Raw genomic sequence first — 13,249 nt, forward strand, 5'->3', positions numbered from 1 at the left:
TGCTGCAGCCAAGAGGAGGTCACCGGAATGAGGCCCTTTTGAAGCCGCTCATCCCGAGATAGAAGCTGTAGCGCCGGAAACGTCTGGGAAGCGGGGTGGAAAGGACGCGCGCACGGAATGTACGGGACAGAGTGACGAGGACGGAGAGGGGAGAAAAACAGGGACAGGCCTCATGTAGGGCACCTTTAAGCTGAGGGTAAACTAATATGGAGCAGCACGCAAACACATACCGTCTCCTGAGAGGGGTGTGAAGAAGTATGGTTGCCATGGCGACGATGCCCCACAGCCACTGGTGCATGGCTGGTGCGTGCCACACTGACTACACGATGTGCACAGTGTGATAGAGAGCACCATCATTCAAAATTCATCTACTATGGTGCTCGGAAGAACTGTGCCATTCACACAACACAACATCACACACACACACACACATACACACACACAGAAGCGGCACATGGCCCGGTTAGCAATGAGAGAGTGCCGTCGAAAAGACGGTGCTGAGAAGAAGGGGAAGAGCTGTCTGGAAAAGACAGGTGAGTGATGGAGGGGGGGGAATGGGAGGATGGGGGGAGCTGGTAAAGGTGAGAGAAGAGATGAGAACACGAAACACTCGGGAGATCGCCAAATCCCCTGAGTTAGAGAGGAAGCAAACAGACAGACAGAGGGGAAACGCGCGATATAGGAGGAGAGCTATTCCTGACTGCTGCTCTGAGCCCTTTCTCTCTGAGCCCAACGACAAAACAAGCCACTTTGATGTCTCTGGTGCTCGGCTCTCGCAAGAGAAAAACCAGCTCCGTTACACAACAACCAGCGCTGCTGAAACAAGGACAGGAAGAAACAAACAGAGGAGAGGAGAGGAGAGGAGAGGAGAGGAGCTGAAACAAGATGATGAGGAGACGAGCAGAGGAGGGTGGAATAAATTGGCAATTTCATAGCCCTGCCATCAACTCTCACACGTCTTTATTAAAGTAAGATCCGGGGCCTCCAAGACTGGGTCACGATGAAAAGGATGTTTCAATCTCCATAATCGATTATTTATTCAAGTGGATTTTTTTGGTTTCGAGCAAAACAAAAATCTGAAATCAGAGCTGCAGGAGAATGAAAGAGGGGCCGACAGATGTATCTGTTATGTCACACCTCACATGCCTGACAAACCCCCCAAATCCTCCTCCCCTAGTCGTCCGCTCACATAATGACTGACAGGCTAGATTATCATCCGCTGTATCATGGCGAGCGAAACAGAAGAGGGAGAACAGGATACTTGATTGATGTATCCTCGTGTGACAACAACAGTGATTATTACATAAAGAGGTTTGTGCAAAGAAGATATGACGCCGTGTCCAAAGATGTGTCCATCATCTCCTCCAGAAAATATCTTATGCAACAACTGACTGGTTCTCGATTAAAACCCATTTGTGTTCTCACAGCGCCACCTTGTGTTCAAACACCAGACACCTGCAGCGTCCGCTTCTTTCCTTCCCCTCATCCGCTCTTCTTCTCTTCCTCTGCCTCGTTGAGCTGAAATCTGACGCACGTTCAGGGAATCAGCTTCCTTTGGTCGGGGAGGGTGCTGCCAGTCTGCACAACGGCGCTGCAGAGGTGCCACACAAACTAACATGCAATTGCTCTTCGCCACACGGTGGCACTGTTGAACAACGACGCGATGAGGAGAGATTCAGAAGCCCACAGCAACAGTTCAACTACAGTATCACCAGTAAAATCAGAGGCAGGCTGGCAGGCAGGCAGACAACAAAAAGGGAGCTTTAATGAGCTCATATCTAATGTGAAACCCAAAATCCAAAAAACAGAATACAGAAATATGTATCAGCTTCTGACTCGCACAAGCAAAAAAAAACAAAAAAAACATGCTGAACCTTTTCTCTGCGACATAAAAAGCTCGCAAAATCAACATGTGAAACACGCTGGGGCTTCACACCGCATGAGGCAGACGGATTGAGACATTTTAAAACACTGTTTGGTGTTTTGTCATGAGGGATGACTGTGGAGCTGAGGCTGATCAGAGGACGTGTGGAGAGGGACCGAAAGCTGTGAGAGTAAATGAAAGAACACCAACATGCGCCTTATTGGTGAACGCTATCTTTTCTCTTTTAGCACGTGGGCACACAAATCGATACATGAACTTGTTCAAGGAGCACACGGGCGCCCCCTCCTGTGCAGCCACAGCGCTGCAAAATCCTCACTTTTATGTGTCTTCAAATCGCCTGTCAGCAGCTCCTGTGGATCAGCTGCCGGGGAACAAATGATCAGTGACAACGCCGCTCGCTCTGCTCATTTAGATCGGCTATTTCTGTCTCCCTGTCAGATTTCAGGACTCATCTGTCAGATCCGCGCTTCTAAATGGGAGTTCCTGACAGCCACTCAGAGGCAGGAAGGGAGGCGTGTTTACATCCAGAGAATAAGCAACAGAGAGCTTATTCATAGCCGAGGCAAATTAATAGATGAGATGATCGACAGCCAATTAAGTGGCAGGTCATTTTTAGCCAAATTTAGATTCCCAAATATGAAGATTTGACACTTTTCTTTTGATTTATATGATGTTGGATTGAACATTTCTGGGTTTTGGACTGTTGGTTAGGCAAAACAGGACACTTGAGGACGTTGCGTCCGGCTTTGGAAATCTGCAATGGACATTTTATAGGTTAAACAACCAATCAATTAATCCCCAAAAAATGACTGACATGGTCACTGATCATTACAATACACTAATAATAACTGAATTGAACTATCGTGTGCCTTTCTCTGATAAGACAGAAGTATTTCTCTGAGACTTAAACGATCCAACGGCTACATAGCCAGAAAAATAAAAGAAATAACGAGTGAGGAAAATTAAGACTCAACCACTAATCTCCTGCACCACAATAGACTCACAGTGGTTACACAGAGGACGTGGTGAGGTCAATATTATCCTGCCTCGAGAAAAGACCACATTTTGAAAGGGACGTGCTGTCGCTGCTCGCTGCCAGGGGGGGATTAGCCCGGGGGGAGCTGTCCGCGGTGCTGAATCTGCTGCAGCTGCGTTGCAGCCGTGCTGCTCTGAGACATTTGCCACAGACAGAAGGAGAGACAGACAAACAGGCAGGCAGAGGGATGCTGTAAAACAGGCGGACTGACCGACAGAGTAACAGATGGATGCATTGATACAAGATTAGAGGAGACGGGAGCAGAAAGGGCAAAGAGTTTGTTGTAAACATGCAGAGCCTCTGAGGACAGAAAAGGAGCAAAGGAATGAAATCTGACTGACTGAAACAGCAGCCTGTCGTTGCTGCAACATCACAGTTTCAAAATCACATCCATGCTGCCCAGGGGTGGGACCAGGATCAATAGAACTCTATAGGTTTGACATTCATTTGCAAAGAACCGGGCGTTTTTATGTTGTGGAGAACAGCGAAGGACATTAATGTCACACAGATGTACAGTGAGGTCAATATGTCTATATTAACTAGTGTTCGACATACTGTATGATGAAATTGGCCTGTATTTATTATTGCTTGCCAGGATTAATCCATTAGTTTGCAGCCAGGCACCTGTTCTATTCGCTTTCGCTTCTCCGTTACAGACTGAACTGATCAATAAACTCATGTTATTTCCTGCGCTGCTGGTAGCTGGGACTTTGAGGAAAGGAGAAACGATCCAGTTGTCTGTTTCCTTGTCGAGTTCACTGTTTTCACTTCAAGAAGAAAAGGTAAACATTCTCTGATTCTGCTGTCTTGACGTGAAAATCTTTCACCCCTCTGCGACGGTGCAAAGACGTTTGAGGACAGCGTCTCGGGTTTCAGGAAAATAATTAAAAGATTGATTGACATCGAATGTAAAATAATCTGCAGCCCTAATGTTTACATTTTAGAAAATATATTCATTACAGTCATAATGATGAGTTAAGAGCACAAAACCCAATCTGACCCCAGCACAGTTCAAAATATGCTGTCAGCTGGTGCAGGAGGCGCTGTAAGGTCAAATCCTCCCTGTCGTCCCTGTCAGGAATATATAGCGTATTAATATATCTGCAGAAAAAAAGATTTCATTCTAACTCTGGGAATGAAACAGCCAAAATGCACTTTCTTATTCTCTGGGGGGGATTTTAATAATCTCCTCTCTGGCAGACACAGATGGGGCAAAGAGCCACGCCGGCTGACGAGAGGAACGGTAGACAGCAATCGATCCAAAAGAGGCGAGAGGAAGAGGGACAGAACCACACTGCACCCCGAGGGGGGGAGCATTCGCACGACCTCCCGCTGCGTCCCACAGCGGGCGCACAGCACCCATTTCATCAGACAACTGACAGGAAGTGGCCGAGAGGGCCGGGGAAACGAGGGAAGAGGAAGAGCTGGGAAAACAACCAGAGGAAGAAAAAAAGAGAGAGAGAGAGAGAGAGAGAGAGAGAGAGAGAGAGAGAGAGAGCAGCGGTGATGTGAGGCCAATTAAACTTTGCAGCGGGGCTGAGTTGGCACCGGCGTTGCTGCGTTCACCTCAAACCGGCAGCAGACTGGCTGGCTGCTTCGTTACATAACCGGCTTACGTAACAGCCCCTGCTCTCCGCTGGGGAGAACGCAAACTTTCCTTTTGGTGTGTTTGTGAGCTGTGTTTCTCCCAGAGCGTTTCCCTGTCATTCACGCGTCTGAAGGGAGATAAGTTTAACGCAGTCATGAAACTGAATATCAAAAAAATAAGGAATTAGGCAGGGCTGTTCCCAAAAGGACACAATCGGGGACACACGTGGCATCAGCCTCGACTTCCACCCCCTTTCCCCCAAGCCTTTTTAGGGAGTCCTCTTTATCTTAACCTCGTCTCTCTTGTAGCGACCCAACATCTGATTTTTGCATCTTTTCTCTGACTCTCTCTCTCTTGGAACCCAAACAACTCATTCCCTCACTGGTTTCTTTCATCTCCTATTTATTGATCTCTTCCCCCCCCCAACCGCCCACGACTACTTCAGTCTGTCGGCCTTAATCCATTTTCCAAGGATGAGTGCGCTGAACGTGTGTGTGCGCGGGTTACCAGAAGGAGCACTGAGAAGCGTATTAATGCTGTATGAGGCAGCAGGGGGAGGGCGAAGGAGCGAGCATGTTGGTTTTGTTCGTTTTTTAGATCATCTGCATCGATATGAGACGTGGGGTCGCAACCGGCAAGTCTCGTGATCCATGATGCTGCCGATTATGCTTCGAATGTTTTGTTGCGTCTGACCAGCAGCCTAAGACCAGAATTTCTCAAATGAGTAATCAATTATCAAAAAAGGTGCAAGGTTGGTTTTCTGACTATTGACAAATAGATAAATAAAGGGCATCTGAAAGGCACATTTAGGTTAAACATATTATCATTATCAGCATTCAGAGCTTATTAGTATCGGTGCTGACTCTCTCCTGGAAATTACAGCGACGGGTGACCAAATTAAAGGCATTCAACGTTACCTTGATTAAAATGACTGATGATTGCTGGGCCTGAAAACTGTTGGAAACATTTCGGATAATGTAAGTATGCAACTCAATTAAATACGCGACAAGGGGCCAGTCATTTCAGGGCCATTTTAGTGCAAATACTGTTACTTGTTATATTTTTAACTACTTATATAGCTCAAATAACAGTACAGCAAAGAGTCAGCTCTGAAAAGCGGTCAGGAGGGAAAACACCTGCAAAAAGCTTTCAGCATACTTAAACCGCAAGATGCGAGGGAAACCAAACAGGACCTCATTGCATTTAGATCTTAAGTGGCTATGAGGTCATTTATTTTGTTTACTGTTATTTTTTTTGTGGCTTTACTCAACGGTATAGCCGGCAGGAAAAAGTTTGACAGAGACGGAGGGAATGACACGCAGGGTTGCACGCTCCACCGACTGAGCCACTGGGGCGGCGCAGCGCCTCTGAACCGAAACGTCAAAAGGTTCAGTTCTTGGCCGGGGACTTTTATGCATGTCGTGCTCCACTCTCTCTTTCTCTCTCTCTCTCACCTATTTCCCCTCTCCCTCTTTACTGTCACGGTCCGCTAAAAATGTAAATGCCCTCACAGAATTGTCTCAAACAAAAAAATAAAGGAAGAGCAAAACAAGGCACACGTTAAGACTGAACTCTATTATAACGATGGTTTGTGAGCTCTGATGATAGAAGTCATTCTTGGGAAGGAAAAAAAACAGTAATTGGCAACTCTACAGCAGCAGGAAGCTGTAGATGAGACAAGAATGTATCCGTGCCACATCATTAAATTCTAATTCTAAGCTGGTGCAACATCATCGAGGCCTTTTGTGAGCAAAGCGCAACACGTTCTCCTTTCCAACTGGCTTGGTGGAGATCCTTCCTTCCGATGTTTACCACCTGCCTTCTCGGCGCCTTGCGAGTCACGATTACATGAATAAAAAACCTCTGGCAGTCGAGATACGTCGGTCCCACTCTTTTAGCGATTAATAGCGCGAAAGCTGGGGCTCGAGTGGTCTTTCAGATGCAGATTATAGAGTGAGCAAGTCAGGAAGCCCGTGAGTCAGGCAGAGTGTGTTTGTGTGTGTGTGTGTTTGTGTGTTGAAGCTGTGGTGTGACGGGGGGTGGGTTCTCAACAGTCAGCCACTGATTCTAATTTGGCAGCAGATCCTCGGAATACAGACAGACCTCCAGTGTGCCTCCGTCAGTCTCGGCTGGCAGACAGACAAACACCTGAGAGAAGACAAATAATAAATAAATACCCTGTTTACGTGCAAAAACAGCTGTTTGATCTCAGGATTTCTGGCGAGGATTGCTCTGAATGCCTTTCATTATCAATGTCGAATATGATTTACAGCAGAAAATACACTGTGTGCTAGGTGCATGACACACTCTCACACACTCCTCGTCACACACACACACGATGCTGTGCTGAGTAACTGTGACTCAGCAGATCAGCAGGAGCAGATGGACTTTGCATCTCACCATGCTCCTTTGCGGTACAGAAACTTACGTCATGACCTTACGATCCGTCAAATAAAGTTGTTGTTTTTTTTTTCTTAAAACAGCTAAATGCTTTGACGTAATTAATCCCTGCACGTCACGGTACACCAGATTTTTTTGAGTGACGACGCAGCAGCACCCTCTACGGTCCCTGCAGAGCTGGATACAGGCCAGCGAGGAGGAAAGAAGAGACGGGGAAGGAGCGAAACTCAGGAAAAGAAGGCAGGAAAAAGAAGTGACAAATGGAGGTGGGACGGTGTGGGAGGGGGAGGAGAGAGGGAGAGATAGGGAGTGGGGGGAGAGAGAGAGAGAGCGATGCCATATGTTGCAGCTCTGGGATTTGGGGGGGGGGGGGCATGGTGAGTGTGCTAATTAAACAAGGACTAAACAGCCGTAAAAACAATGGCATGTTGACAGACTGAGAAAAAAGTGAAGGAGGACTGGCGGATCCACGGGCGGCTGATCGACGCCGTGACAGCATAATGTTGACAGGAGCAAAATTAAACATAATATAAGGGGAAAAAAATTGATATGGAGCAAAGAAAAAAAAAAGTGTTTATGGGTGGAAAGGATATGAAAAGAAACTGGAAGACGTGGGGGGGGGGGGGGTAGGCTGCAGAGAAAAATAGAAGATAAAGGGGCATTAAAAGCTCTTCAGCCTTGCCAACAAGGGGGAAGGAACAGGCCAACTATGCGGTTTGAGGAGTGAGAGCTGCACTGCAGATGGCTCGTCCGCACTCTTCACCTACACGTCACCTCTGCTCCACAAGTGCCATTTAATAACGAGAACGGAACCCATGCCACAGTATTACGACAGCCGTATATACAAAGGGAGGGGTGGGCAAGACAGGCTAACAATGCTAAGTTTTGTTTTTTTTTTACGTTTTTAGCAGTCACCATAGGGGGAGGTGAGATGAGGGGTCCTCACTGTACGCACTATTCTTTTAAGAGAGTATGGTGTTCGCATGCTAACATTTGCTGATACAGATCAGACTGATGGCAATGTCATTAGTTTTGCAGGATCTTCGTCAAAAACCAAAGAAAGTCCAATTCTCGTAGAAGAAAGCGTTTCGTCAAAAACATCCAAAATTGACAAGCTGATGGCGTCAGGTCGTCACTGATGTCGGAGGGATTCGTCCTCCAGGCGTCTGCGCCAAATTCATCCATGCCGGATACAGCGACGGTTAACTGACATGACCCCTTCCAAAAAAAACCCTCCCTGTGTAGCACCGATCACAAATGGTGATTAAGCGATCTTGGAAACCATGGGCTGGCCGGGGCCGCTAGTTTTGGGGCTTGCCAGCAAAATCCGTTATCTAAAATGATTTAGGTAATGGGATATCCCTGCCAAGACTTCCTCTTCAGCGCACCAACCACGGTTTGCTTATCTCTACAAACGGACATCTGCACATGAATAAAAAGTTACAACAGTTACATTAAGAACATTACCAACAAGCGTTGTGATTTGACAAGTTGTGAACGAGACTCAAAAGTCAGTGATGTAAACCCGGTGTTTTGAACAATGGCCGGTCACTGTGGGAGTGCTAACTCTTGCCCATGAGTCACATACGAAGAGAGCTCACTAATGAGCCCGGCAGAATGCGACCAACCTCCGAGATGACTAAGTGGCAATCGCCTCATGCTCTGCCCGATAACTGCCTGCAGTTAATGGCTAGTGATGCATGAGCATGAAATCTACATCAGTCCGTTGAAAAAAAAAAACAGAGTGTGTCACTATCTGTGCCTAAGTGTGCGTGTAGTCTTGCGAGGCTCAAGGCTGGCAGCCGAGGTCAGACCGAGCGGAGTGTGTGTTTGTGTGTGTTTGTGCGTGCTGCGCCTGTGTGTGTAAACAGAGCTTAGATGTATTAATAGGCCGGCCATGTCCGCGTCCTAAGCCACTTATGACTCGTCTGTCTCCTCGATCAGACCAGTCCAGCTTCCGCCGTCCCTCCGTGCTGCTGTGTGACATCACAGCCGGTTCCCAGGCAACTACATCAAATCATCGTAGAAACTGCCGCAAGGTGAGGAGCTTGCGGAGAAAAAAAAAAAAACGAGGGTTGTGGTAACTCAAAAGGAGAGGGGGTGGAGCTATGAAAGGAAAAAAAAACACCAACATCGGCTACAGGGAGACCTGAGACCGTGAGAGAATCGATATCACAGTGGGGGGAGGAACCTGATATATTCTTTCCAGCTTAGTTGCTCATGTTACAGACAGAGACTTGATATCCAAAACCATCACAGTAGGGTAAAGCTCTCACTGGGCAATGTGCTCTCCGTACCCATCTCATTATCATCTGCTCTCCCAGAATACCAAAAAACAGGAAACGCAGTGACATCACACAGTTTAACTAGCTATACATTTGCCATTTATTAATTAAGTTTTAACCAACTTATTAACCTTAAATCATGATTTGTTTTAACTTTAGATTCTAATTAAAATAAAAAAAATCAATGAACAATTGCAGAAAACAGAAGAAGAAGAAGCAGAGGAAGAAGAAGAAGAAAAAGTAGAAGGGCTGTGGGGACGTACGTATACATCCTGCCCCACTGTCTCCGGCCTCATTACAGGGGTTAATGAAGGCCCGGTTGTCAGATGCCTTCTCTCTCTTTCTAGGCCCCGCCACTCTGCAGGGACTCAGCGTTATACTGGCGGCCAGGCCCAGAAACCTACTTCTGCTGCCGGCTCAGTGACTGACACAGCTCAGCTGATGGCAGCTAACCACACACACACACACACACACACACACACACACACAAGAACATGAACGCATGACAAACACAAGTAGTCTACTTAACCCTTTCAGTAACCCTATTCTGGTGTGCACTCAGGTAATTACCTTCAGGCCACTCCTGATATTCAGTTCTATATATACAAGTGACATTAACGCACAGCCCCTCCTCCTTTCATTCATTCATGCTGTCATTTTATTTTAAATCAGAAGTTTATCTAGATGTAGTTGTACAGGATTGTGAGGTTAATTTTCTGCTTAACTAAGCCTGATTAGCTCTCCCTGTGTGTGTGTGTGTGTGTGTGTGTGTGTGTGTGTGTGTGTGTGTGTGTGTGTGTGTGTGTGTGTGTGTGTGTGTGTGAGATTACCAACATGGATTAACCACATTTCATAAGGGATTTTAAATTTTCTAGTATTTTCTGAGACCTTTTTGCCCATTCGGGTCTTGTCCACGAAATTATATGCGAAGGTGCAACCCAATCCACCAACTCCTCCTCTAGTGCAGTCTCCTCATCGTTAATTCCCATCTGGCTTTTTCTTGTTCTCCACCTTTTCTTTAAAAACGATCACAAACTTCTCCCACATGCAGCAGCCCACGCACGCATACAGTTGATCGTGCACTCAGCCCAGCCCCAGCCAATTTGGCAGCGAGCGTGTTACCATGCCTACAGGCACAATCGATACAGTGTCTAAAAATAGCCTCACCATACCAATCCCAGAGGGGTGAGAGCAGCATTTATTGTGTAATCTCCATAAGCAACCGGCCACCACAGAGTTAGTGGGCATTGTGCACAAGTGTGAATTTAATCCCCAGCGGGAGGTTTCTCAAGGAAAAACCTGATCCTGGGATTTTATTGGTTGGTGCTGGGATCTGGCAGCAGGTCTGATCAGGAAAATCTGTAAATGACTTCCTACTAGGTTAACAGTGGATCATTAAATGGACTGCCGCAACACGCCAGAGCCGACACACGCGAAGATTAATCTCTACAAGTGAGATAAACGGTGATACGGAGCACTAAGATGGCAATTAAGAATGAAAAGCCCACGGGGCAAAGAGCACGAGGAGAAGAACGAGTCACAAATTGGCCATTTGAAGAGATGATTTTCCAGCAGTACGACACAAAATGGCAGGACGCCCTTGACGTCAAACACAATCTGTTTCCAAAAAATAATGGTGTCATTCTGATGCTCGCTGCCGAGGGAAAAGTGGCTCTGTGGAGCAAACATTCAATAACTTGAAGCTACGACGCAACTGTGAGAGAGAGAGAGGCAGAGTTCAGCAGACAGACAGAGAGACAGAGTGATGATGAGGGATGACACGTAGACAAACAGGAAGAGACCAGAGTGCTAAAACCTGTCACAGACATAACCTGAAACCCCGACACGCTGGCAGAGATGTCATCTTTCTCTCTCTTTGACAAGACACGTAAAAATATATTTTCACCACCCAATACATTCACCGCCGTAGCGTTGAATATGTGCTTCAAGGCATGTTCTTTTTATAGCGTCTACCTCCACAGCCTTAAGAGGGAGCTGAAGGGGTGGGCGGACTACCGGGGGGGGGGGGGGGCGACTCTGGTTTATTTACGTGTTCGGAGGCACAGCTCTGGCCGCCTCGCTACCGCGTGGGCGAGTGGAACCCAGGCTCCATTCATAGATTTCTCTCATCTCTTTACCTCCCCTCGACCTCTTTTCGGAGCTCTGCGTCGCTCTGCCTCGTCACAGCTCCGGCTGTGAACGGGCGACACTTCATTCATAAAAGGCCCATGAAAGAAAAATGAGAGCGCGGTCATAAAAGATTTAGCCGTTTCACTTCTGCCGACAGCCTGTTGAGCCTTACTCTCTCTCTTCGAGAAACGCAAAACGATACTCTCTCGTACCTCAGGCTCTGGTTTATTTCTCCCAATTGAACAACTCACGTCCGGCCCTTGCCACAAAGCATCGTCTCTGTGTGAGCATCTCTATATACTGTCCAATCGAACTACACTGCTGGTATCAGTGTTTCGTCAGTGATCAAAAGTCTTTGTACTTAGCATTTGCAACAAGCCTCCAGGCTTTGAAGTCAAATTTCACTGCACTTGGGCTCAAAAAGACCTTTACTATAACATTGTGAGAGAAGCACCTGTAAAACCATGGATAGCTTCTTTTGAGCATCACAACCCCTTCTTTGACTGTCAGAAGTTAAGCCATTTTGTCCAGCACATTTTTGCAAAGTCTATAAGAGCCACAAGTTTAAATCATAAACCATAATTAGCCGGCTCTGTCGGCAGAATTGTCTCGTGCACACACTCTATAGGTGATTCCCAGTGTTTTATACCTGGGAATGCCACTGAGCAGCTTTCATAGGAATGACAAGGAATGGCACCAACTTGCCATCAATCGCTGACAGCTAGTTGGGGCTTCGTCTGACTGGCCCAAATGTGTGAATGCATGGCCCATGTATCCAGGGGCTTCCATCACCATCCAATCAGCCATCATAAAAACCAAGCCAAAGATTGTTCTGATGTATCAATGCTTACAAAATGGAATCTTTTTGCTCTACAGCCATCAAAAGACATTAAAGTCGTGGGGGGGGTCTCACCAGTTTGCCCTCCAGGGTGTAGATCTTCTTCACCACTCCGGAGTCGAGCTTGATGGCGTCGGTGATATCAGTCAGGACTTGTTCATAGGAATGGGCCGTTTTCTTGTTCAGCAGGATCCTCACGGCTTTGCGGGGCTTGACTCCGCTCCGCACCACCGTCACGAGCTTTGGACGTATGAAGTCCTTGATCTCGCGGCTCTCGGAGGCTCCGGCCTTGGCGCTGCCCAGGGAGGGAGGCCCGCGGGAGGACGCCGCCGAGGCCTTGACGTTCACCGACCAGTTGGGGTTGACGTTTTTCGTGTAATCCAACTTTTTATAGGCTTCGATGGAGCTGCACACGTAGCTCTCACCTGTTGGGGGTTAAAGGGAAAGAAGAGAGGGGTCACTGACAGAAATATCTGGAGACGTGAGATGAGTCCAAGAAAAACGAGAAAGTGAGCAGCACAGGCTGGATACTTTCTGGGAAACGTTACTAATATCCCAACCCGAACGATGGCCCGACCTAAAGCTCATCCCATGTCACTTCTTAGAGAGTAAAACAGATAAAGAAGAGAGAGCTAATCTGAGCCGAAACACATGCCCGCGTCACCATATGGCCATTAAACAAGTGTTATAATCTCAGGATACAATAATCTACAGTGTGCTCAATAGGATTAGCCATTTTTGCAGGGTAGTGCCCATAAAAATACATTGTTGAGTGGGTTTTTGAACCGGCGCGTAACTGTAAATGTGAATCTTTTCCTTCCTTTAAAGCCTGTCACTTTAATTCTTCAGAACAGGAAGGTGTCCAACCAGATTAGTCGGTTAATCAATCAGCCAATCTGAAGGGAACTAACCATTTCAGTCCTTGTTCAAGTAAAAATGGTAAACATTTGCTTGTTCCAGCTTCTTGAAGGTTGATATCAGCCGCTTTTGTGTCATTTATGATGTCACCTTGTAGTTTATGAGAGTCTTTGGGTTTTGGGCTGTTGATTTTGATTGTACTGAGCATTTTTATAGGCCAATGGCTAAT

At 46.8% G+C, this 13,249-nt stretch overlaps 1 protein-coding gene across 6 annotated transcripts in view; it reads right to left on the reverse strand.

Annotated features, from left to right (window-relative positions):
- dclk1a (doublecortin-like kinase 1a) overlaps nt 1-13,249 on the reverse strand; it is a 53,816-nt gene that overhangs the window by 39,076 nt on the left and 1,491 nt on the right. For all 6 annotated transcript variants that reach the window (XM_037120034.1, XM_037120033.1, XM_037120037.1 and 3 more), the window contains one exon: nt 12,238-12,587. In XM_037120034.1, the coding sequence (XP_036975929.1) occupies nt 12,238-12,587 (350 nt within the window). The remainder of the gene's footprint in view (nt 1-12,237; nt 12,588-13,249) is intronic.

Source organism: Acanthopagrus latus, chromosome 13 (genome assembly GCF_904848185.1).
Source record: "Acanthopagrus latus isolate v.2019 chromosome 13, fAcaLat1.1, whole genome shotgun sequence".
In the NCBI taxonomy this organism is placed as follows: domain Eukaryota; kingdom Metazoa; phylum Chordata; class Actinopteri; order Spariformes; family Sparidae; genus Acanthopagrus; species Acanthopagrus latus.